At 51.7% G+C, this 21,947-nt stretch overlaps 2 protein-coding genes across 4 annotated transcripts in view; both read left to right on the top strand.

Annotated features, from left to right (window-relative positions):
* Positions 1-16,355, top strand: part of QRICH1 (glutamine rich 1) — a 32,207-nt gene extending 15,852 nt beyond the window's left edge. For both annotated transcript variants that reach the window (XM_079795504.1, XM_079795505.1), the window contains exons 4-10: positions 4,446-4,623; positions 5,193-5,347; positions 7,168-7,282; positions 13,197-13,305; positions 13,615-13,766; positions 14,068-14,158; positions 15,444-16,355. In XM_079795504.1, the coding sequence (XP_079651630.1) occupies positions 4,446-4,623; positions 5,193-5,347; positions 7,168-7,282; positions 13,197-13,305; positions 13,615-13,766; positions 14,068-14,158; positions 15,444-15,636 (993 nt within the window). In that variant the 3' untranslated portion in view covers positions 15,637-16,355. The remainder of the gene's footprint in view (positions 1-4,445; positions 4,624-5,192; positions 5,348-7,167; positions 7,283-13,196; positions 13,306-13,614; positions 13,767-14,067; positions 14,159-15,443) is intronic.
* Positions 16,356-16,384: 29 nt separating this feature from the next.
* On the top strand, positions 16,385-21,854 carry IMPDH2 (inosine monophosphate dehydrogenase 2). 2 transcript variants are annotated; one of them, XM_079795507.1, is made up of 15 exons: positions 16,385-16,768; positions 17,168-17,216; positions 17,422-17,523; positions 17,634-17,708; positions 17,987-18,193; positions 18,880-18,967; positions 19,052-19,251; positions 19,328-19,418; positions 19,509-19,604; positions 19,832-19,903; positions 20,542-20,685; positions 20,766-20,910; positions 20,994-21,137; positions 21,210-21,293; positions 21,390-21,854. In XM_079795507.1, exons 1-15 carry the CDS (start codon positions 16,503-16,505, stop codon positions 21,409-21,411), a joined length of 1,785 nt encoding a protein of 594 aa, XP_079651633.1. In that variant the 5' UTR covers positions 16,385-16,502; the 3' UTR covers positions 21,412-21,854. The 2 variants fall into 2 exon arrangements, with proteins under 2 accessions (XP_079651633.1, XP_079651632.1); XM_079795506.1 differs by lacking the exon at positions 19,832-19,903 and having other exon boundaries at positions 16,567-16,768; positions 21,390-21,846.
* Positions 21,855-21,947: the final 93 nt, after the last annotated feature.

Raw genomic sequence — 21,947 nt, 5'->3', positions numbered from 1 at the left:
CTGTTGAAACTTTAACTTTATAATTGTTTTGCTCTTTTATCATTTCTAATAGTTAGCTTCTCGAGGCTATCCTCTTTTAAGACTATTAGTGAACTTCCCGGTCCTTGTCTAGCAGAGCTTTAGAGTGGATCTAGAGCCTCTGGTCTTGTGGATCTGCCGAAGACAGTGTGCCTCGCAGGGCAAGGGCTCCTGGGCTGCATGGGAGGGAGCTGACAAACAAAGCACTGGCGGACCCGGGACCACGCTCAGAAACTTGGGCAGTAAATGATGTTGATTAGGCAAAAGCTGACCAGGCACCAGTACGCGACCTTAGGTGACCTCATTGAGGAACTATTACGGAATCAGCTGCAGGCCCAGAAGTAGCACAGGACAGTCGCTGCTTCAGGTAGCTTGTAGTCCGTGGTAGGAGTGAGAACACGTAATTTCTGTTTCTTTGAATTACTATAAGGCAGCAGAAGGAAGTGTGACATTGTGTGCCACACACAGAAAAGCTGGGACTTCAGAAATCACTCCAGGTTAAAAGTCAGCAGTGGCATCCTTGTGGGGAAGTGGTGTGTGTACTGTAGTTTATAGCTCACGGTGACAGAGACTGGAGCAGCACTAGTACAGAGTCGGGTGGGAAGAAGGGACATGGCCTTGGGCAGCATGAGTGGGGGCTGTGGGAGAGAAGATAGTACGGGGGCAAAGGAGTTACCTTCACAGCGTGAAGAGTTGAACTTGATCTGAGGGTTTGGGGTGGGCAGTTTTTCAGATTCCTAGGAGTGTGATTAGAAGAAGAATCAGCCCGGGTGGTGTGCTCAGTGGTTGATCATCAACCTATGAACAAGAAGGTCACAGTTCAATTTCCATTCAGGGCACAGGCCCAGGTTGTGGGCTCCATCCCCAGTGGGGAGCGTACAGGAGGCAGCCAATCAGTGGTTCTCTCTCATCATTGATGTTTCTGTCTCTCCCTCTCCCTTCCTCTCTGAAATCAATAAAAAATGTATTTAAAAAAAAAAATAACAGTTTGCACATTCGGGCCCTTCAGCAGAAGATCTTTCCTGGAGTTCACTTCAGTGGCCCGTGCTCTTCATGCCATGTCTCCTCTGGGAAAGGCTCCTGGGGACTTACATCAGGCGTTATTACAGAAAGAGAACCATTGGGAAGAGTACTCCTCCTGCAGGAAAGATCAGTTTGTCCACGTGCCCCACAAACACTCCCTTGCCTCCTCCTCAGGTTCTGGGCGAAGGAGCAGAGTGACCAGTCTCTGCCCGTGGGGCACTCAGCCTGGGGGAAGGCAGTTGTGCTGTGGAGTGAGCTGGACTCGGAGAGGGTTGTGCTCCTTTACCTGCCATCCCTTTAGGAAAACTCTTACCGCCATGTTTATGGCAAAACCTCCCTCCCTTGACCTCTCATCCACCTCCATCGCTTGCCGTACTTCTCCGCTCTACGTTATTCCCAGAATCCTCAAAAGGATTCTATGTACAAGCTGACTGCACTTGCTAGCCAGTTCTCAACACACAACAGCGTGCTCTTGTCAGGCAAGGCCAGCAGTGGCCAGATCCAGCAGGCTCATCTGTTTGTAATCTTAGCAACACACAGCACGGCCTTCCTGAACCTCTCTGCGGGGCTTCATTCTACACTCCTGGTGTCTTCCTGGCCATTGCTTCTGTCCCTGCTCAGGAAACGCGTGCCTGTTCCTTTATCCACACCATCCATGTTGATGTTCCTCAGAGAGCAGCACTAGCCCTTTTTTCTCCCTCAGGAATTTCTGTCCTTTGGTGTGGTTTTCACATCAGCTAGATCAGGGGTGGGGAACGTCTGGCCCCGGGGCCATATCATTTGATTGGGCCCTGCCAAGGCAACCACAGACAGAACTTGAAATTCAAGAAATCTAGGAGCTTTTTTTCATAGCAACATAATTTTAAGTTGATAACGTTGTGTGGCCCTCGAATGATGTTATAAATATGTGAATGGCCCTGGGCAGAAAAAGGTTCCCACCCCTGCTCCAGATGGTGCCCCTGCTAGAGATGTTCACCGACACTATCTGCCAGCATTGTTCGGTTACATACTGTAACTCACTTAATTCCTCCACCAACCTTGTGTTACAGTATGTAACTCATCTTCGGTTACATACTGTAACTCATTTAATTCTCCCACCAACCTTGTGTTACAGTATGTAACTCATCTTTGACAGACAGACAGACGGACATCGATGTGCCCTATCTGGTTTGGCTCAATGGATAGAGCATCAGCCTGCGGACTGAAGGGTCCCAGGTTTGATTCCAGTCGAGGACACATGCCCAGGTTGCAGCTCGATCCCCGGTAGGGAGCATGCAGGAGGCAGCCAGTCAATGATTCCCTCTCATCATTGATGTTTCTATCTCTCCCTCTCCCTTCCTCTCTGAAATCAATAAAAATATTTTTTTTGTAAAAAAAGAAACATCGATGTGAGAGAGACACGTCAATTTGTTGCCTCATACACACACCGCGACCGGAGCTGGGGATCAAGCCTGCAACCCAGGTATGTGCCCTTGACTGGGAATCGAACTTGTGACCCTCCGATACGGAGGCCGAGTGGTCTAACCATTGAGAAACACAGGCCAGAGCTAATTTTTTTTAATCCTCACTCTAGGGTATGCTCATTGACTTTAGAGAGGGGGAAGGGAGAGGGAGAGAGAAAAGAACATCAATTGGTTGCCTTCCATACATGCCCCAACCGGGGATCAAATCTGCAACCTAGGTATGTGCCCTGACTGGGAATCGAACTCATAACCTTTTAGTATATGGGAATATGTTCCAACCAACTGAGCCATACTGGCCAGGGCAAGAATAATCGATTAGTTTTTTTTATGTAAGATTATGTCACTTCCCAGCCTAAAACTATCCAAGGGGCTCCATTATCAATAGGAAAGAGTCCTCTGCACCACGGTGTACAGGTCTTCCTACATCAGTGCTTTCCAGCCTGGGTACTGCCCATCTCCACTGGCAGGCATTGGACACGTGTGGGAGAATTTTGGTTGTCAAGATGCTTGGGAATGTTACACGTAATGGATAGAGGCACACAGAGGGGCCTCACCAGGAAGCCAGCAGAGAAGCAGTCCCCACCTACTTACCCAGTCCGATTCCTAGATTTCCAGCTTGAGGAGATGGTGTAGCCATTGAACAAGGGAGGGGGGATCTCTCAGGAGAGTAGTTGTGGGTGGAGAGAGGGGTGAGTTCTCTCGGTAGAGGTTAGTGTGAGGGCGCAGGGAGGTGTCCACTTGCAGATGCTTCGTCCCACGGGGGGTTACGGGGAGGTCTCCTTAGAGTTAGCATCGCTGCGAGCTGCAAACACGGAAACCTACCTGCGCGTACAGGTGAGACTCAAGGAGGGTGGGAGCTGAGCTAAGAAGGGGTCAGAGTGGAGCTCCGGGGCTGGCAGGCATGCCGGGGCCTGGCACTGGTATTGCTTTACCTCCTTAATCGTGTGTATCATCAACGCTGTACAGTCGTTTGTATTGGATGACAGCAGGTTTGTGTGTCATGGACAAAGGATTTTGCTTTTGATTGGGATGGTTTGGCATTCCTCAGGAGAATTGCTCAAGGAAGTTTGTTCAGAGTGTGGACAGGTGTGTGAGCCCCAGAGCCTGTGCGTGGTGTCTGCCCCGCCTGCCGGGGACGGTGGTTCAGACTCCTGGGTATTCTCTGCCCGCTGGTCTGCAGGGCTTGGCTCTCAGCCCGCCGAGGGCGGGAGCATCCTTCCTTTGGAGGCAGGAAGCTAGCGCGGGGCCTCCTGTCGCAGTGTTATTGGGAGGGGACGGGGGATAGGGCCTCTGGATAGCTGGGGAAGGCTCACCCTCCTCACCTGCAGGGCAGGGACAGGGATGTGGCTTGTTTGTTGTCCTTTCCTTTCTCTAAATGATGGTTCTTCACCGGGGTTGGCATTGAAATCACCTGGGAGATTTGAAAATACCGATAGCAGCAGGCCCTCAATTTAGACAAATTAAGTCAGAATCTCGGTGATTAAGGCTTGGGCATGTGAGTCACTGCTCTGGAGACTTGGTGCTCAGAGTGTGGTCAGCAGACCAGTTTCGGCACTTGGAAGCTTCTTAGAAATGCAGTCGTGGCCGGTGTGGCTCAGTTGGCTGGAACATCATGCCATAAACCAAAAGGGTGACAGGTTCGATCCCCAGTTAGGGTGCATGCAGGAGGTAACCAGTTGATATTTCTCTTTCCCTCTCTCTAAAATCAATAAAAACATGTTTTTTTAAAAAAAGTACAGCCAGGGCGGAGAATCACGGTACTAGGCTTTGCTATCCCTGGGGTAAGGAGTCGAATTTCCAAGATTCTTGAAAATAGGACAGCATGGAGAAGAGAATTTTTTTATTGAAAGAACTACAAGTAACATTTTCCTGGCAGTTTTGCTGAACAAAGGGCCTGATGCGAAGGAGTATTGACGCATTTTGATGGTTTCTCTCTCATAGGCTCAAACTGTCCAGGTTGCTGAAGTTGAACCACAGTCACAGCCACAGCCTTCCCCAGAACTTCTGCTTCCAAATTCTCTGAAGCCAGAAGAAGGGCTTGAAGTATGGAAAAACTGGGCCCAGACCAAGAACGCTGAGCTAGAGAAGGATGCTCAGAACAGACTGGCGCCCATTGGGAGTGAGTGTCTGGAGGGATGGGGGTGGACTCTGTCTGAAATACAGTGGCACTGAAGCAGCAGGAGGGGAGGGCGGCAGGAAAGTGGTGTCCCTTGGCTCTGGGGACCAGGAAGCTCCATCTGAAGTAGTATGCTGAATTCAAGACAAGCAGCAAGCAGGCCTGAGCAAGGTTTGCGTGATTTGTGCAAGACTAGGCATTTCTGTATACGTGGATTTCTGGAGTTGACCTAGATGTGGGCAGAGCAGTTTCTGGGAGAAGATAGAAACCAGTGAGTGTGTTCAAAGCTTATATACTTCCTAGCATTAGGGGGCGGGGGGTGGGGTGTCTTTCCTTTCATAGCCCTAATAAAAACTTCAGGAAATGTGAAGTGGAAGGACTGTGGGAAGGAAACCCTGGTGTAATAGGACATAGTAGAGGTTGCTGCCTTAGTGGGCCAAATGCAAGTGACCATTTCCATGCCAGCACTGACGGGGCAGTATTTGCTCTGAGCTGACTTCAGGGATGTGAGCAACCAATAAAGAGATGCCTGTTGCCAGGACTCCCATTCACCTTTGGGGTTTGTGTTGTAGGGCGCCAGCTTCTGCGATTCCAGGAAGATCTCATCTCTTCGGCTGTGGCCGAGCTGAATTACGGGCTCTGTCTGATGACACGGGAAGCTCGGAATGGAGAAGGTGAACCCTATGACCCAGATGTGCTCTACTACATTTTCCTGTGCATCCAGAAGGTAGGAAGCAGCTTCCCAGGGACACGTCGGAGCTGGTCCCGTCAGCTATTTACTGGATATTCAAATTAGTAAAATGACAAGCAAGGAGTTTTAATTAGGACTCTCTCTTTTAACTGTATAATGAGTTTAAGTATGTTCTTTTTTCATTGCAAAAGATCTACATGTTCACTTTAGAAAATAAGCATCATTCCTAACCCTGCCTGCCAGCGAGAGAGACTCCGGTGGAAATGTTTTGTATATTGGCTCTCCCTCCAGGGAGCATGCAGGTGCCTTTCCCTCCCCTCCCCCGTCCCTCCCAGCCCCAGCTCCCAAGCTCTTCATTTATCTCTACAACTTGTTTGCTAAGCCCATCTTCTAGGAATCACTTCTTCTACCTCTGTAATTTACCTAATAAATGTTCTCTTATCAAATAAATATATATATACATTGTATTATATTATATTATCCTATCAAATAAAGAGGGAATATGCTGATTGACTGTCATGCCCTCAAAGATGGCAGCACCCACAGCCAATAAGGAGGGAATATGCTAATTGACTTCCACACCCTCAGAGATGGTGGCACCCAGTCGCTTCAGCTACCCAGAGCCGCCTGAGGCTTGTGCTGCCAGCAGTGGCAGCAGCAGAGGTGTGATGGGGCATCACCTTCTCCTGATCACCAGGTCACCTCCCGCCCCTGAGGGCTTCCGGACTGTGAGGGGGCAGGCCTGGCTGAGGAACCCCCCCCCCCCTTCAATACATAAATTTTCATGCACCAGGCCTCTAGTATTATATTTATTATATTATGTTTATTATATTATATTATATTATATTATATTATATTATATTATATTATATTATATTATATTTATTATATAGAAACAAACAGCCCAGCTGATGTTGCTCAGTGGTTGAGAGTCGACCTATGAACCAGGAGGTCATAGTTTGATTCTGGGTCAGGGCCCATGCCCAGGTTGTAGGTGCAAACCCTGTTGGTGGGACAATGGGAGACAGCCAAATGATGATTCTCTCTCATCATTGATGTTACTATTTCTCTCTTTTCCCCTCTCCCTTCTTCTCTCTGAGATCAATTTTTTTTAAGGCATATTTTTAAAAAACAAAAAAAGAACAAAGAAAATTACACACACAAATATTTGGTATATTACCTAAGTGTTTTTATTTTATGTATTTATTTTTAATGTTTTTATTGATTTTAGGTTTTCAGGACATTTAAGGTGAAGCATGACAGAAATGTATTGTAGACTGGGAGAGCCGAGGAGGGTTTCTTAGGGTTTGAATGCTCTTATGGGAACCCCCAGTGAGGTGGGCAAAGCACATGCTGGTGGCACTCGCCCTGTGGCCTGGGCCTGAGAGAAGTCTGCCTCCAAGTTGGTTCTCTTGCTTCCTGGCCACTCAGGGTGCCGGGGGAATTGCTTTACGTGCTTCTCATGCCGTGTTCTCCCGAGTCCCGGAAGACAGGCTCCGTCATCTCCGCTTACAGACAAGGAAACTGAGCCCCCGAAGTTAAGACTCACACGAGTTGTTTGACTGACACCATAGCCAGTAGGAGGCTGGCCTCAGCCTGCACCCTGTTTGTGCTGCCGTGAGAGCCTGCCGGGTGAATTCGCATTCATAGGTTCTGCCCAAGTGTGAGAGTTGGTTCACATGATCCAACGTGTACTGGGCAAGTGTCACGTGCTGGACGGTTTTGACCTGGTATGTAGGTTTATTAAGGGGGTATGGGTAGGCAGAGGCGATAGTACTGGTAAAAGAATGCTTATTTCCCCTGCAAGTCTTACTCAGGAGACTACCAACAATTTTTGTTGATTGTTTTTCTTTTAGTATCTTTTTGAAAATGGACGGGTTGATGACATTTTCTCAGATCTTTATTACGTTCGATTCACGGAGTGGCTGCATGAAGTTCTGAAGGACGTTCAGCCCCGAGTCACTCCACTTGGTAAGAGTCTTCCTAGCACTTGGATGTCTTTCCCACCGGGGTTTAGGAAGGACCGGCTGCTTGTGTGGCTGGCTCTGTACAGCACGTGGGTGAGGGCTGTAAACCCTGGGCGCCAGCATCGGCCTCTGTGCTGCTTGCCCTGCTGTGGCAGGGGCACTGCTTACCAGGCACAGGACCAGCTGGTCCCAGTGTGGCAAGAACAGGGCCATGTGGACTGTGGGGTAGTTACTCTTTTTTTTTCCTATTAAAATTAGAATCACTGCAGAAAATAAGAATTATTAACTGTTTTATCTGTAGGTTACTCACATTACATATGTTTTATGTGTACAGAGTGGGGCCAAAGTAGGTTTACACTTGTTTGTATGGAAAATAATTCAATAATTATTAAATAAAAATATAAGAAAAGACTATTTTGAGTACTCAAAACTATAAACCTACTTTTGCTCCACCCTGTATAGAACATAATTTTTGCTTTACCTACAGGTAACTTCCTGGGTAGTATGTTATATTGGAAAGAACATGAGTTTTGCAGTAGAATGTCTGAGGTTGTTTTGTTTTGTTTTGTTTTTAAGAAACCTTATTTTATTTTTTGTTAATCCTTACCCGAGGATGTTTTTCCATTGATTTTTTAGTGAGAATGGAAGGGAGAGGGAGAAAGGGCGGGGGGGGAAACATCGATGTGAGAGAGACACATGGATTGGTTGCCTCCAGCACGGGCTCGACCAGGGCCAGGAATCAAGCCTGCGTGCCCTTGACTGCAATCAAATCCAGGACCCTTCAGTCCATGGGCTGACGCTCTACCCACTGAGCCAAACCAGCTCGGGCTAATACACTTTATTTTTTAGAGCAGTTTTAGGTTTACAGAAAAATTAAGCAGGAGGTACAGAGAATTCCTATATACCCCCCCACACACAGTGTTTCCCCAATTATTACCTTGTATTAGTGTGGTATACTTGTTAATATTGATGAACCAGTATTGATACATTATTAATTAAATGCCTGTAGTTTACATTAGGGTTCACTCCTTGTGTTACACATACTGTGGGTTTTGTCAAATGTATAAGGACATGTGTCTGCAGTTACTGTCTCTTACACAAGTTTCACTACTTTAAAATCCCCTAGGTTCCACCTAGTTATCCCTCCCTGCCTCCCCTAGAATTTCTGGCAACCAGTGGTCTTTTTTACTATCTCCATAGTTTTTGCCTTTTTCAGAATATCATATAATTGGAATAATTTATATTGTGGCCTTTTCAGATTTTTTTCACTTAGCAATACACATTAACGTCCCGGTGTGTCTTTGTGGCTGATAGCGCATTTTTTATTGCTGATAATATTCCATCATATGGATGTACCACTGTTTGTTTATCCATTCACCTATGGAATAGCTTCCAATTTGGCAATTATGAATAAAGCTGCTATAAACACTTTGTGCAGGTTTTGGATGAAAGAATAGGCAGGCAGATAAATGAAACAGAACAGAGAGCCCAGAAATAGTCACAAAAATATAACCAACTTACCTTTGTCAAAGGAACAAAGGGAGTTCAATGAAGAAAGGATAGTCTTTCAACAGGCTCTAGAACTGGACATCCACATGCAGAAAATCAGTCTAGACATAGATCTTACACTGTTCACAAAACTAACTCCAGATGGATCACAGACCTAAATGTAAAATGCAAAATTATAAAACTCCTCCTAGAGATAACATAGAAAATCTAGGTGACCTTGGGTTTGGTGATGACTTTTTATATACAACTAGAGGCCCAGTGCACAGATTCATGCACCAGTGGGGTCCCTCAGCCTGGCCTACGGGAATTGAGCCAAAACTAGCAGTCCGACATCCCCAGAGGGGCCCCAAATCGTGAGAGGGCGCAGGCCAGGCCGAGGGACCCCACTGGTGCACAAATCCATGCACCGGGCCTCTAGTATACATATAAGATCATTGGTTAATATCTTCCTGCCCTCCCCCCTTTCCTCTAAGATTCATCAGTCTATTCCATGTTTCCATGCCCGTGGTTTCCGCTCCTGCGTTGAGCGTCTGCCCCCTGGTGGTTGGTCAGCCGGTCGCTTAGGTTTTTATATAGAGAGAAGATACCAAAAGCCCGGTGATGCATGAAAGAAAAAAATTGATAATTGGACTTCATTCAAATTAAAAACTTCAGCTTTGTGAAACAGTTAAGAGAATGAAAAAATGAGCCACAGACTGGGAGGAAATCTTTGTAAAACACATACCCAATGTATCCAAAATATACAAAGAACTCTTAACACTCAACAATAAGAAAACAAACAACCTGATTTAACAAATGGGCAAAAAATCTGAACAGATGTCTCACTAAAGAAGATACACAGGTGGTAGACAAGCACATGAAAAGATGCTTATTACATGTCACCAGGAAATTGCCATTTAAAATAACGAGAAGCCGCTATCCACTGTGAGGAAGGCTGAAACCCACACTGGCAGCACCAGATGCTAGCCAGGGAGCAGCAAGGCCTCACCCACTGGAAAAAAGGGGACATATGTACTACTACTTGTAATACTTGAAACAACAAAATAAAATTTAAAAAATACATATTAAAAAAAAGAGCCTCATCCACTGCTGGTGGGAATGTAAAGTGGCACAGCCGCTTTGGAAGACAACTTGGCATTTTCATAAAAAAGTAAACCTTTTCTTACCTTATGATCCAGCAGTCATGCTCCTTGGGATTTGTGTTGAAAACAGTCTGGTTAACATCGATCACCACTCATAGTTTGTTACATGCTTAACCTTAAAAAAATTATTGGTTACATATTTTTGAGTGCCTACTGTGTGCCAGGCAGTATTCCAGTTATCCTATATAATAAAAGCCTAATATGCCAAGTGTCCGGTCGTCCAATTAACTAATCAAAACATAATATGCTAATGATATGCTAAGGCTGCTCAACCACTTGCTATGGCGTGCACTGACCACCAGGGGGCACACAGTTGACCATTCAGCCAGTTGCTATGACATGCATTGATCACCAGGGGGCAGATGCTCCAACCAGTGGGTTAGTTTGCTACTGGAGTCCAGCAGATCGGGACTGAAGTAGACAGGCCAGACACAACCTGGAGCCCTCCTGCGGTCCCTCCACAGCTGGCCAATCTCCTCTGTTCCTCCCCAGCCCTGATCATGCACCAGTGCCCGCCCTCTCACAATCCGGGACACCTGATAGCAGAGCAACCAGTCACGATGACATGCACTGACCACCAGGGGGCAGATGCTCAATGCAGGAGCTGCCCCCTGGTGGTCAGTGCGCTCCCACGGGGAGTGCCACTCATTCAGAAGACGAGCTCATGGCTGGCGAGCGCAGTGGCGGTGGCAGAGCCGCTCCCGCCTCCGGGGCAGTGCTGTGGACGTCCAACTCACGGGGAGCGGGCCTAAGCCGTCAGTCGGACATCCCCTGAGGGCTCCCAGACTGCCAGAGGGCACGGGCCGGGCTGAGGGATTCCCCCGAGTGCACGTATTTCATGCACTGGGTCTCTAGTATAGATAATAATATTGTAGTGAACAAAGTGGACCTTACAGTCTAACAGCGAGACAGGAAGTCACCAAATTATTTGTGATTAAGTCGGTGCTTTGAAGAGCAGAGCACCAGGGAGTGGAATGTTGGGGCATTAGGAGGGAGGCCTCTCTGTCGTTGGAACAGACTGGTAAGGGGATCACTGACTCACGCTACATGATTGGCAGATTTTTAAGGCAACTGTCGCTGTACAATTCGCTTTCTAAGACTTTTTGTTGTGGAATTTCAAGCACACATAAAAGCAACCGAGATAAATGACACTCCCATGTACCTACTGTTTATTCATGGTACATCTCATTTCATATATACACTACTCCCCCTCCCACATTATTTTGAAGTAAGTTCCAGACACTTTATTCATACATATTTTAATATGTATTATTGACCTACCACAATGCCGTATCATACCTTTAAAAAAAAGATAATTCCATAATGTCATCAAAATCTACCCTCTTTGAATTTCTAATGTCATAATTTTGTTTAAGTCAAGGTGTAAAGTCCACCTTGAATTGAAATTGCTGGGTATACCTTTCAGTGGTTAGCTTTAATCTTTCGTTTCCCCCTTGGTTTTTTTTTCTTGCAATTTATGGGAGAAATTAGCCTTTTAAATTGTCACACCGTTTACTTTTTGCTGAATACATCCCCAGGGTGTAGTTTGACTTATTCTTCTGTTCCCTGTATTTACAGTTAATAGGTAGTCAGGGTTTTGTGTGTGTGTGTGTGTGTGTGTGTGTGTTTCTTTTTGGCAAAGTTACATCATAGATGGGTTATTTTCATCAGATGCCCTTAATGTCTGTATCCATTAATTCATTAGTTGCAATAATGTTATTACTTCTTCATTATTAGCTGAAAAACAGAGAAACTTTTCCTTGCGAACCTTTTGAATTCCTGGCGATGTAAGTTGTATAGGAGAGGGAGGACAGGGCTTGTTTGTTCTCCTGTGTTAGCAGTTTTCACAGGAATGACTCGGTTCACCAGCTTCCCTCAGTGATGACCAAGTAACTGTATGGTTTTTGTTTGTTTTTAAGAATCATCGTGAATTAATGAATGTAAGTATATTTAATAAGATTCAGTCTATTGCAGTTACCTTTTCCCCCAGTCGTTATCTTTACTGACGTGCAAATTGTCCCATCTTTGATCATTTGGAGTCTCTTTAAATTAGCCCTTAAGTTCTTTTGGCACAACTGGTTTGCCAACATGTTTCAGGCTCATCTCGGACATTTCCGGTCCCGGTGTGGTATCAGTGTGTTCTCCATGGGTCCTGAGGTTTTCAGTGGTAAATGGTAGTTCAGTACCAAACCAAGGCCTGGATGTTAGGTGTGTTCATTGCTCCTGTGCTTGTCATTGTTTCTAGGTCTTTAAAGTGGGCAGAACCAAAAATATAAAAGACAAAATCAATCATTTTGATCCTTGGAGTTCAGAATCGGAGCTCTGAGGCTTTTCAGTGATGGCCCTGTCTCTGTCACCCTTCTCCCATGCCAGAAGTTTTCCTAAGGTTCAGGCGACATGTTGCTAAAGAAGCAGTTAAAGCTGGGGAACGTGACACCAGGTGGCACAGTGAACCCCGAGAAAATAGTGCATGCGCGTGTGCCTGGGACCACTCCTGGGCTGGCCTTCTCTGGGACGGCTGTCTTCTGCCCCCACCCTGCTCCAAACACGTCCCAGAGCAGCGAAGGTGAGCTCTTTGTCACTGGACCACAAAAGACAAGAGCAGAGGCAGTGCCCCGCAGAGATGAACATGCGCTGGTGGAGTCAGGGCCAGCTGTGCGAGAGCAGAGGAGTGTACGGGGCAGAATGCTTCTTTCCCGGCTGCTGCGACATGGCACCGGCCCACAGACACTGACTGCACCCCGACTGCGGAATGAACATGGAGGGGCGTGGTGACCCAACTCCTGGCCTTGGTCCCTGCCCAGCTCTTACAGGGAACCCTGTCCTGAGGGGGCACCTGTGCGAAGGGCTTGCTTTCTAAAGAAGGGTTAGCAAGGGAAGCAGGCATGCATACCTGTGCTTTGGGCCCTGGGCACGTTAGAAGTGATGATGGGAGCTCTGTGCCCTCTTTCCGGAGAAGTGCGCTATGTGCAGAGTTCGGGTCATAGTTTGGGGTGTTTTACTTTCCCTGAGGCCTTTTTGTCTCACGTTGACTTGGGATGAAGAAGAATTAACGTCCAGTAAGAGCACTCGTGTAGAGGGCCGTGGTCTCAGGAAATGTTAGAAATTGGTGTTGGGACCAAACCATTTGTGTTTTAACAAGCTTCCGCGGTGACTGCCATCCCAGGAAGGCCCTCTGGCTAACCCTGTGGTCCTGTGTGGCCCTGGTCGTGCCGCACACCCCCCTCCTGCCACCCCCTTGTTGTAGCAGTCCTCTATTCCTCCTAGGCTATGTGCTGCCCAGCCACGTGACCGAGGAGATGCTGTGGGAGTGCAAGCAGCTCGGGGCTCACTCCCCTTCCACCCTGCTGACCACCCTCATGTTCTTTAACACCAAGTAAGTGTTCTAGAGGCCTCGTACTTAGTCATTGCCGGCAGCTGCCCAGCGAAGAGGGTGGAAACTCTCCAGGCCGACTTGGAGTTCTTTTGACACGTATTTGAGAGCCTTTGGGCTACTGAAAGCAGGCAGCCTCGCCAGACCCCACCACCAGTCCTAATGTGGCTTCTCCACGGGACAGTGGGTGTGGGCGTGGGCCTGCCCTGTCCTGGGAGTGTGGGCATGGCTCTGTAAAGCACTGACCGCAGAGGGTAAGTCACGGTCTCCTCCTGGCACCTCCCCTCTGCCTGGCTCTCACTTGCGGTGCAGGTACTTCCTGTTGAAGACCGTGGACCAGCACATGAAGCTGGCCTTCTCCAAGGTCTTGCGACAGACAAAGAAGAACCCCTCCAACCCCAAGGACAAAAGCACGAGTATTCGGTACCTGAAGGCCCTTGGGATACACCAGACTGGCCAGAAAGGTAGGGGAAGGAGGCAGGGCCTGCAGAAACAGGGCTACTAGTCCTGCGTGCTCTTGTGCCCAGGGATAGCCATGCGTTGGGGCTGGGATTTGCTGGATAGCAATTCTCCATTCCTTTCTCCTCCGCCAGAAACGTCAGACTCTTAAAAAAGCAGAGATGTCCCAGAAAAGATAGCCGTCTCTTCCTTTCATAGTCACTGCCCATTCCTCACACGCTCTCTCCTTCCAATATGTCCTAGTTGGGCTGCTGGGCCTGAGCTAAAGTAGTCTGATGCCATGTCTGTGGTTGGTGTGTTTTGTAGTTACAGATGACATGTATGCAGAACAGACGGAAAATCCAGAGAATCCACTGAGATGTCCCATCAAGCTGTACGATTTCTACCTCTTTAAATGGTGAGGGGATTTTATTCCAAGCGGGTGCCTGTGTGTGGTGTGCCTGTGAGCAGAGGAATTCTCTAGTCCCCAGCTGAGAGCAGAAACACACTTCCATGAAAGCGAGGTGCAGAAGCAGACGTTCTGCTGTTCCCAGAGCATGTGAGGTGCTGAGCCGGGGTGATAGAAGGGGTCCCTGCTCCCTGGGGGCCTTTCCTGGAGAGGAGAGGAGGGTGGAGGAGGCGGGTACAGAGAGGCTGCCTCCATCGCATGGTGAGCGTCTCCTGGGGCTTGACCTTTTGTCATTGCCGCCATCCTCCTGGGGGGGACTCCTTTCCCTGGCTTTTGTTCTCTGTTGCACCTGGAGTTTGGCCGTCACACTCACAGCATTGCCAGAATGATCTTCCGACATTGAAGGTCTTGTGTCACTTAAAACCTTCAGTGGCTTTCTTGTGCTCTACAAAGACAGGGATCTAATGTGGCCAGCCCGGCCTTGCATCCCCGCCCCGTGCTGACCCCGCATCCAGGCAGCTCTGGCTTTCGAGCTGCACCAGCTCCTCTCCTCGTACGGTCCTCGTGCTTTCCTTTCTCGGGGCCTCGGCACAGGTCTTCCCTGTTGGGCAGCCCCCCGCCCCACCCACTAGCCGTCAGCTCCTGCCCCCGGTTCTCAAGCAGCTTATGGGGAAGCCTTTCAGACCTGCCTATTCCCTCAGGTGTTTCATCTGCCGCAGTTTGTCCTTCTGGGTGTCTGTGTGAGTGTGTGACTCCTGTCTGCCTCCCCTTCTCTGTAAGCTCCAGAGGGAGGCCCTGGGGTCTTCTCATTTCCCTGCCATCAGCACCTAATGCAGGACTGCCACAGTAGCCCGTGGTGACCCCGAGGGGACGGAGAATAACGAGGATGGTGTCGTACTTGAGAGAGGCACAGCACAGCATTGAGGGGTGGGGAGCCCCAGGTTAGGTTCCTCAGTCAGAACAGACTTCTCAATGGATTGGGTAAAGGAAGCAACTTGAGCCGAGACTTGGAAGACAGGCCTTCTGGGCGGTAAAGCTTATTCCAAGTCGGACATGATTGGACTCGAGTAGGTGAGCCCGGGAGCCCCAGGCAGCTGTTTGTCAGCGAAATCAGCTGGCATCTGAGGGCGGCGCAGCAAGAGGCAGCTGGCCCTGCCATCTGAGGCATGTGCTGGCCGTGCCACCTCCCTGCCAGAGCCGCTGCCTTCCCAGCTTCTGCAGGTGTCTGTCTGGAGTTTGAGATGGGAGGGCTGAGATGGTGGTTTTCACCAGCTTTTACTGACATATTCTTCAGTCCCCAGAGTGTGAAAGGCCGGAATGACACCTTTTACCTGACGCCTGAGCCAGTGGTGGCCCCCAACAGCCCAATCTGGTACTCGGTTCAGCCAATCAGCAGAGAGCAGATGGGACAGATGCTGACTCGGATCCTGGTGATACGAGAAATTCAGGAGGCCATTGCAGTGGCCAACGCAAGCACCATGCACTGAGCCCCCTTAGCCATGGTGCCGGGGAGAGCATCCAGGAAGAAAGGACAGACTTCCACACTAAGAAGAGGCCTCCATTTTGTCTTTCTTTCTTATTGGTGTAGTTACGAAGCCTTTCCGACTGCTTCTGTTTAAACTGTAAAAGGAAACTCTGCCCCTTGTGCGTCTTCACAAACCTGCTGCAGCAGACGCTCAGCCATGGCTCCGGCTCCTGAGAGCCAGGTGTCCTACAACGTGGCTGGCTGCTTTTTCCTTTGTCGGGCCTGGGGAAAGGGCTTGGACTGTTTGGAGAAATGTGGCCCTTCCCTTCCTCCTGAGAGATGGGATTCACGAGGGGTGGACCCTGCAGGGACTCCCCCCGCTGGCTTCCACTCTGCCTGCGACTTCGCTGGCCACAGGGGACCGGTCTTTTCTTTTATGCTCAGACGTAAACTTAGCATCTTACTGGAAGGAGAATGAGGGGAACTTCAATTATGATTTATTATTAAAGACAATTTCTATTACACCCTCCTTTATGACAAGTGACATTTTAGATGTTAAAGTAAACTCTACCATGCCCTTTTTTTTTTTGGCCCAACATTGAGGCCTTAAACCTGAGGCTCCTGTGCCTGATGGAATTCTTGTAACATACACTTGTGTATCATATAAAGATACCACTCTGTTTCTCTTATGTATTCGTAATCTAGTTGTTTATTAAGAATGACAAGCACGTCTTTTCAACACGCTGGTGCACAATGCCTCTTTATTTGGGCGGAGACTGGCTGAGCCCCGGAAGCCGAGCCTCCCATGCTGGCTGAACGGCCCGGGCTCTGCGGGCGGGGCGTTGACGCCGCGGCCCAATCGCCCTGCGCTGGTGCGTGGCTGTGCGCATGCGCTGCCCCGCCCAGGGGCGTGCCGGCTCCGCCCGCGCGCTGCGTCCTGACGTCAGCGACGCGCAGGGCGCACTGACGACACCCGCGTGTGTATATTGGCGCGGCCCTGACGCCAGCGGCCTCTGCGGCGTGGTTCTCGGAGACTCGCGGCGCTCCCCGCCGGTCATGGCCGACTACCTGATTAGCGGGGGCACGTCCTACGTGCCTGACGACGGGCTCACGGCACAGCAGCTGTTCAACTGCGGGGATGGCCTCACCTACAAGTGCGGGCCAGCGGGCTCACCTGGGCGGGAGGGCTGGCGCGCTGCGCTGGGAGGCCGGGCTGGGCTTCCATGGAGCCGCCGGTGGGGGACGGGTTCCGGAAATCTCCCACCATCTCGGGCTCACGTTGACAGATGAAGCGGGGTGGGGTGGAGGCGGCACTCGGCGGTGCTTGGGATTTCAGACTGGGAGCGCCATTCCCTGGGCACATGGAGTTGTCAGGGTGCCAGGGCCGGTGACAGCTAGTGGCAGAGCAGGGCCCGTCGCTGACTCCACCCTGTGCTCTGCCTGGCCTGGGACCCCTGGGCTGGGTCTGCCCTCCGCCCACATGCCTGTGGGATGGGGTCTCCGGCTGCGCCAAGCCTGAGCCTCACTCCCAATTCGCTCCCCGCCCTCCGTAGTGACTTTCTCATTCTCCCTGGATACATCGACTTCACTGCTGACCAGGTGGTGAGTATGGCCAGGAACTGGGTCCTTAGCATTAAGACTGGGTGTGGTGCTGCTGAACCTCGGTCTGCCTCCCCAGATTGGGCTTTGGGGGTTCTGTGGAGTGGGTTAGCATGCAGGTCATAGGGGCTCCTGTTTTGTGGGAGACGTGGCACCATCATGAGTGGTATGGGCTGTGTTCTCACATTAGCTGGTCTTGTATCCTCAGGACCTGACCTCTGCTCTGACCAAAAAGATCACTCTGAAAACCCCCCTGGTCTCCTCCCCCATGGACACAGTCACGGAAGCTGGGATGGCCATAGCAATGGCGGTGAGCACCCTGGGTGGAAGGGCAGGAGCAGGGGCCAGGTCTCTTCCCCAAAGGCATAGTCATGCCTCTCGTATTCTTGTCAGTTTTCCCATCATTGTTTCATTCTACAGCTTACAGGCGGTATTGGCTTCATCCACCACAACTGTACACCTGAATTCCAGGCCAACGAAGTTCGGAAAGTGAAGGTCAGAAGGGCAAGGGTCATGGGCAAGAGTTCCTGGGATGGCACTGAGGCGGGGTGGGGGGTATTTTGGTCCTAACTTTTTCCCACCGTGGAGTTGAGTTCCTGAGCATAAGAGCCTGAGGGGGGTCTTAAGGCAACAGAAGAGGACCAAGTGAACAGCACCTACCACCCCCCATGTCTCCCGTCCCTGGGTGTGAGGTGTCGGTTTGATTGGTCCCGTGGCACTGCCCAAGGGCCCGATGAAGGTGACTCAGAATTGCCCATTCTCATCCCTTCCAGAAATACGAGCAGGGATTCATCACAGACCCCGTGGTGCTCAGCCCCAAGGACCGAGTGCGGGATGTGTTTGAAGCCAAGGCCCGGCATGGCTTCTGCGGCATCCCCATCACCGACACGGGCCGGATGGGCAGCCGCCTGGTGGGCATCATCTCCTCGCGGGACATTGATTTTCTCAAGGAGGAGGAGCACGACCGGCTTTTGGAAGAGGTAGGTGCACTGGCGGCTCTGATGGTCTCTACTGTCCCGGGAAGACGAGTGCCTGGCCACGTTCCTGATCCTTCCATAGAGCTCCACCACCCCGTCCCCCCTGCGCACACCGGAGGCTCTCGGTCTGCCCAGATGTTCGCCAGCATGCATGCTGGTTGTTTGCCAACCCCAGGGTGAGAGCAGGGCTCAGGGACCCTCAGCCTCCTCTTCTATTGTCTTGTCCTTGATCTGGTGCGGCCCTTCTTTCTCCTAACACTGTAACAGGCTGCTCCACACACCATAGTGCCCTTTTTAAAAAATATACGTTTTATTAATTTCAGAGAGGAAGGGAGAGGGAAAGAAAGATAGAAATATCAATGATGAGAACGAATCACTGACCGCCTGCCTCCTGAACGCTCCCCACTGGGGATCAAGCCTGCAACCCGGGCATGTGCCCTTAAGTGGAATCAAACCTGGGACCCTTCAGTCTGCAGGCCAACACTCTATCCACTGAGCCACACCGGCCAGGGCCATAGTGTCCTTTCTACTCCCTTCTCATGCTCACCTCTGGATTGCTGCAGACACGGCTGGCTTCCCTTGCGGGGGTGGTCTGGGGAGTGAGTGAACATGGTCTTTGGAGTAAAGGGAGGCCCTGTTGGGGGGTTTGGTCTCCACTTGGCCCTTCCTCTCGCTCCCCTCCCTTTTAGATCATGACCAAGAGAGAGGACCTGGTCGTGGCCCCTGCGGGCGTCACGTTGAAGGAAGCCAATGAGATCCTGCAGCGCAGCAAGAAGGGTAAGTCCTGGGGCAGGGAGGCTTCTGTCCCCGAACTCGGGTCCTTAACACCCGGGTCCTGACGCCTGTCCTGCTTTGCCCCAGGGAAGCTGCCCATCGTGAATGAAGACGACGAGCTGGTGGCCATCATTGCGCGGACAGACCTGAAGAAGAACCGCGACTACCCCCTGGCCTCCAAGGACACCAAGAAGCAGCTGCTGTGCGGGGCGGCCATCGGCACGCACCAAGACGACAAGTACCGGCTCGACCTGCTGGCCCAGGCCGGCGTGGACGTGGTCGTGCTGGTGAGCTGCCGCCGGGCAGGGGGGGCGGAGGGGCTGCCGCCGTGCCCGGCTCACCCGCACTGCCTCCCTGGTCCAGGACTCCTCTCAGGGGAACTCCATCTTCCAGATGAACATGATCAAGTACATCAAAGAGAAATACCCCAACCTCCAAGTCATCGGAGGCAATGGTGAGGCGATGGCACTGCGGACGTGGGGCCCAGAGGGGAGGAGGCTCCCGCCTAGACCTTCACCTGAGCCTTCTCTGTTCTCCGTCGCAGTGGTCACCGCTGCTCAGGCCAAGAACCTCATCGATGCTGGTGTGGATGCCCTGCGAGTGGGCATGGGCAGTGGCTCCATCTGCATCACCCAGGAAGGTACGAGGCCCAGCAGGACCCTCAGCTCCACAGGCCTGGAGCCAAGTGCTCTCAGGGGCACGAGTGAGTCCCGAGTAGGGCAGCCCGGGCCGGCAGGCCCCTTGGACGGGCGACATGCTGGAAGCAAGACAGCTCTCGTGGTCCCTCCTCGCCGCTCCCCCGCCTCGCCTGGCCTCCCTGCTCTGCTCTGCGCCCTCTCTAAACTCTGGTCTGTTTGTTTTATTTAGCAGCTCCCAAGATCCCTCCAGACATAAAGTCCCACAGCCCCAAATGCCCTTCTACTGTCACGGGCTGCTATAGTAAGTCCGGCCCGGCCCACTGGCCCGGCCCAGCTGCCCACTGCCCGGCTGCTTGGTTGACTGTAGCTGTAGCTCCCGGGGTTTGTGATGCTGACGGGGCGGGTAGGGCAGACTGAATGACAGACCATGGTTTTGGGGGCTCCTCAAAAACTCAGCCCCTTTTCCCGGGGTGCTTACAGGGCAGGACCTCTCCCCCGTGGGCCCTGCTCTGCCCACAGCTGCAGTCGGGCACAGCTCAGGACCAACTCGAGCACCCTCTTCCTCCCACGAGACCGCTCCCCTGATCTCGCCTGAGCGGCCACCGTGTAGGGAGGGCGGGCCTCGGGTACTAACTGCACAGTGACCCTCCCCACCTGATGCCAGTTGGGGGGGCTTTCCCCGCTGCTGACTGCATGTACCTGAGGCTGCCCCCCCGGGCCCTGCACACGTGCACGTGCACACGGGTGAGTGGTGGCCATCACAGCTGTGTGTACTGTTTGAGACAGAGGTGCCGCCGCTCCAGACGTGACTTGTCCTCAGCCAGGCTGCAGTCCTGGTGCAGGTGTAGCTGAGAGCTGCTGGCCGCAGCTGTGGCCACAGGGCCCCGTGCCTGTCCCCACCAGCTCCACCCACCCATCTGCTCCTCCATCTTTTCACAGTGCTGGCCTGTGGGCGGCCCCAAGCCACGGCAGTGTACAAGGTGTCAGAGTACGCGCGGCGCTTTGGCGTTCCCGTCATCGCTGATGGAGGAATCCAAAACGTGGGCCACATCGCCAAAGCCCTGGCCCTGGGGGCTTCCACAGGTGAGGCCCGCACCGAGGGAGCAGGTGGGGCTCCGTGCCCGCGGCCAGGCAGGGCTGCCCAGCACTCCCTCTCTCCCTAGTGATGATGGGCTCCCTCCTGGCCGCTACCACGGAGGCCCCCGGTGAGTACTTCTTCTCCGATGGGATCCGGCTAAAGAAATACCGGGGCATGGGCTCTCTCGACGCCATGGACAAGCATCTCAGCAGCCAGAACCGCTATTTCAGGTGGGACTGGAAGATCGGTTACCTCCTGCCCTCCCTGCACTGCCAGCGTCCTCTGTGTTGACCTGTCTCTTGCCTCACTGCAGTGAAGCGGACAAAATCAAGGTGGCCCAGGGGGTGTCTGGGGCGGTGCAGGACAAAGGGTCCATCCACAAGTTTGTCCCCTACCTGATCGCCGGCATCCAACACTCCTGCCAGGACATTGGTGCTAAGAGTTTGACCCAAGTCAGGTAAGCGGGGGAGCGTGCACCTGGGCAGGGAGGCTGACCCAGGCCGGCGCCCACAGCTGCCTGCCCTTGCAGAGCCATGATGTACTCCGGGGAGCTCAAGTTTGAGAAGAGAACGTCCTCCGCGCAGGTGGAAGGCGGCGTCCACAGCCTCCATTCGTAAGTGACCAACCCCCTCCCGCCCGTCCTGGGTCGGCTCCCTGCCTGCTGCCGCCCCACCTCACAGCTGTCTCACAGCTGGTCCTCTGTCTACAGGTATGAGAAGCGGCTTTTCTGAACGGCGATTCCAACATCGTTCCTTGGTTTTTCAATAAAAATTTGAAAAAAGTGATGCCTGGTCTTTGAGGTCGGCAGGCAGTGGGGCTCTGCCGCTGCACGGGTCACACAAGCACCAAGCACAGCGCCCTGTTCCCAGGGGGCCTCACCCTGGGGTCCGGTGGCTCCAGGGACCTGGAGGGGGTCGATTCAAAACGTCCCTCCTGAGGGAGCTCACAAGCCAGCCCTGAGCAGCCTCGGCTAGTGAGGGTCCAGGGTTCGAGCTCAGCGTCTGACTAGCTGCTTAGGGGCCAGATCCATGGGGCTTTGGACCAGCATCCACAGAACCATCTGCTGGCCCAAAGCTTGGCCACATGGGCCAGGTTGAGACCCTCATATATGTTGTCTAGATTGTATGTGACCCTCATGCATGTCTAGATGGTATCTATAAAGCGCCTTGTGGTAAAAGAGAGGTCACTTCCACCCTGCAGGTGAGCAGCGGACAGGTGTGTGGTTTGGGGGAGGGCCATGCGGCCTAGATGGAAGGGCCCCTGGCCA

Source organism: Cnephaeus nilssonii, assembly GCF_951640355.1.
Source record: "Cnephaeus nilssonii genome assembly, chromosome: 17".
NCBI lineage: Eukaryota > Metazoa > Chordata > Mammalia > Chiroptera > Vespertilionidae > Cnephaeus > Cnephaeus nilssonii.
Note: the sequence above shows the minus strand (reverse complement) of the source record. Positions and strands in the feature narration are given on the sequence as shown.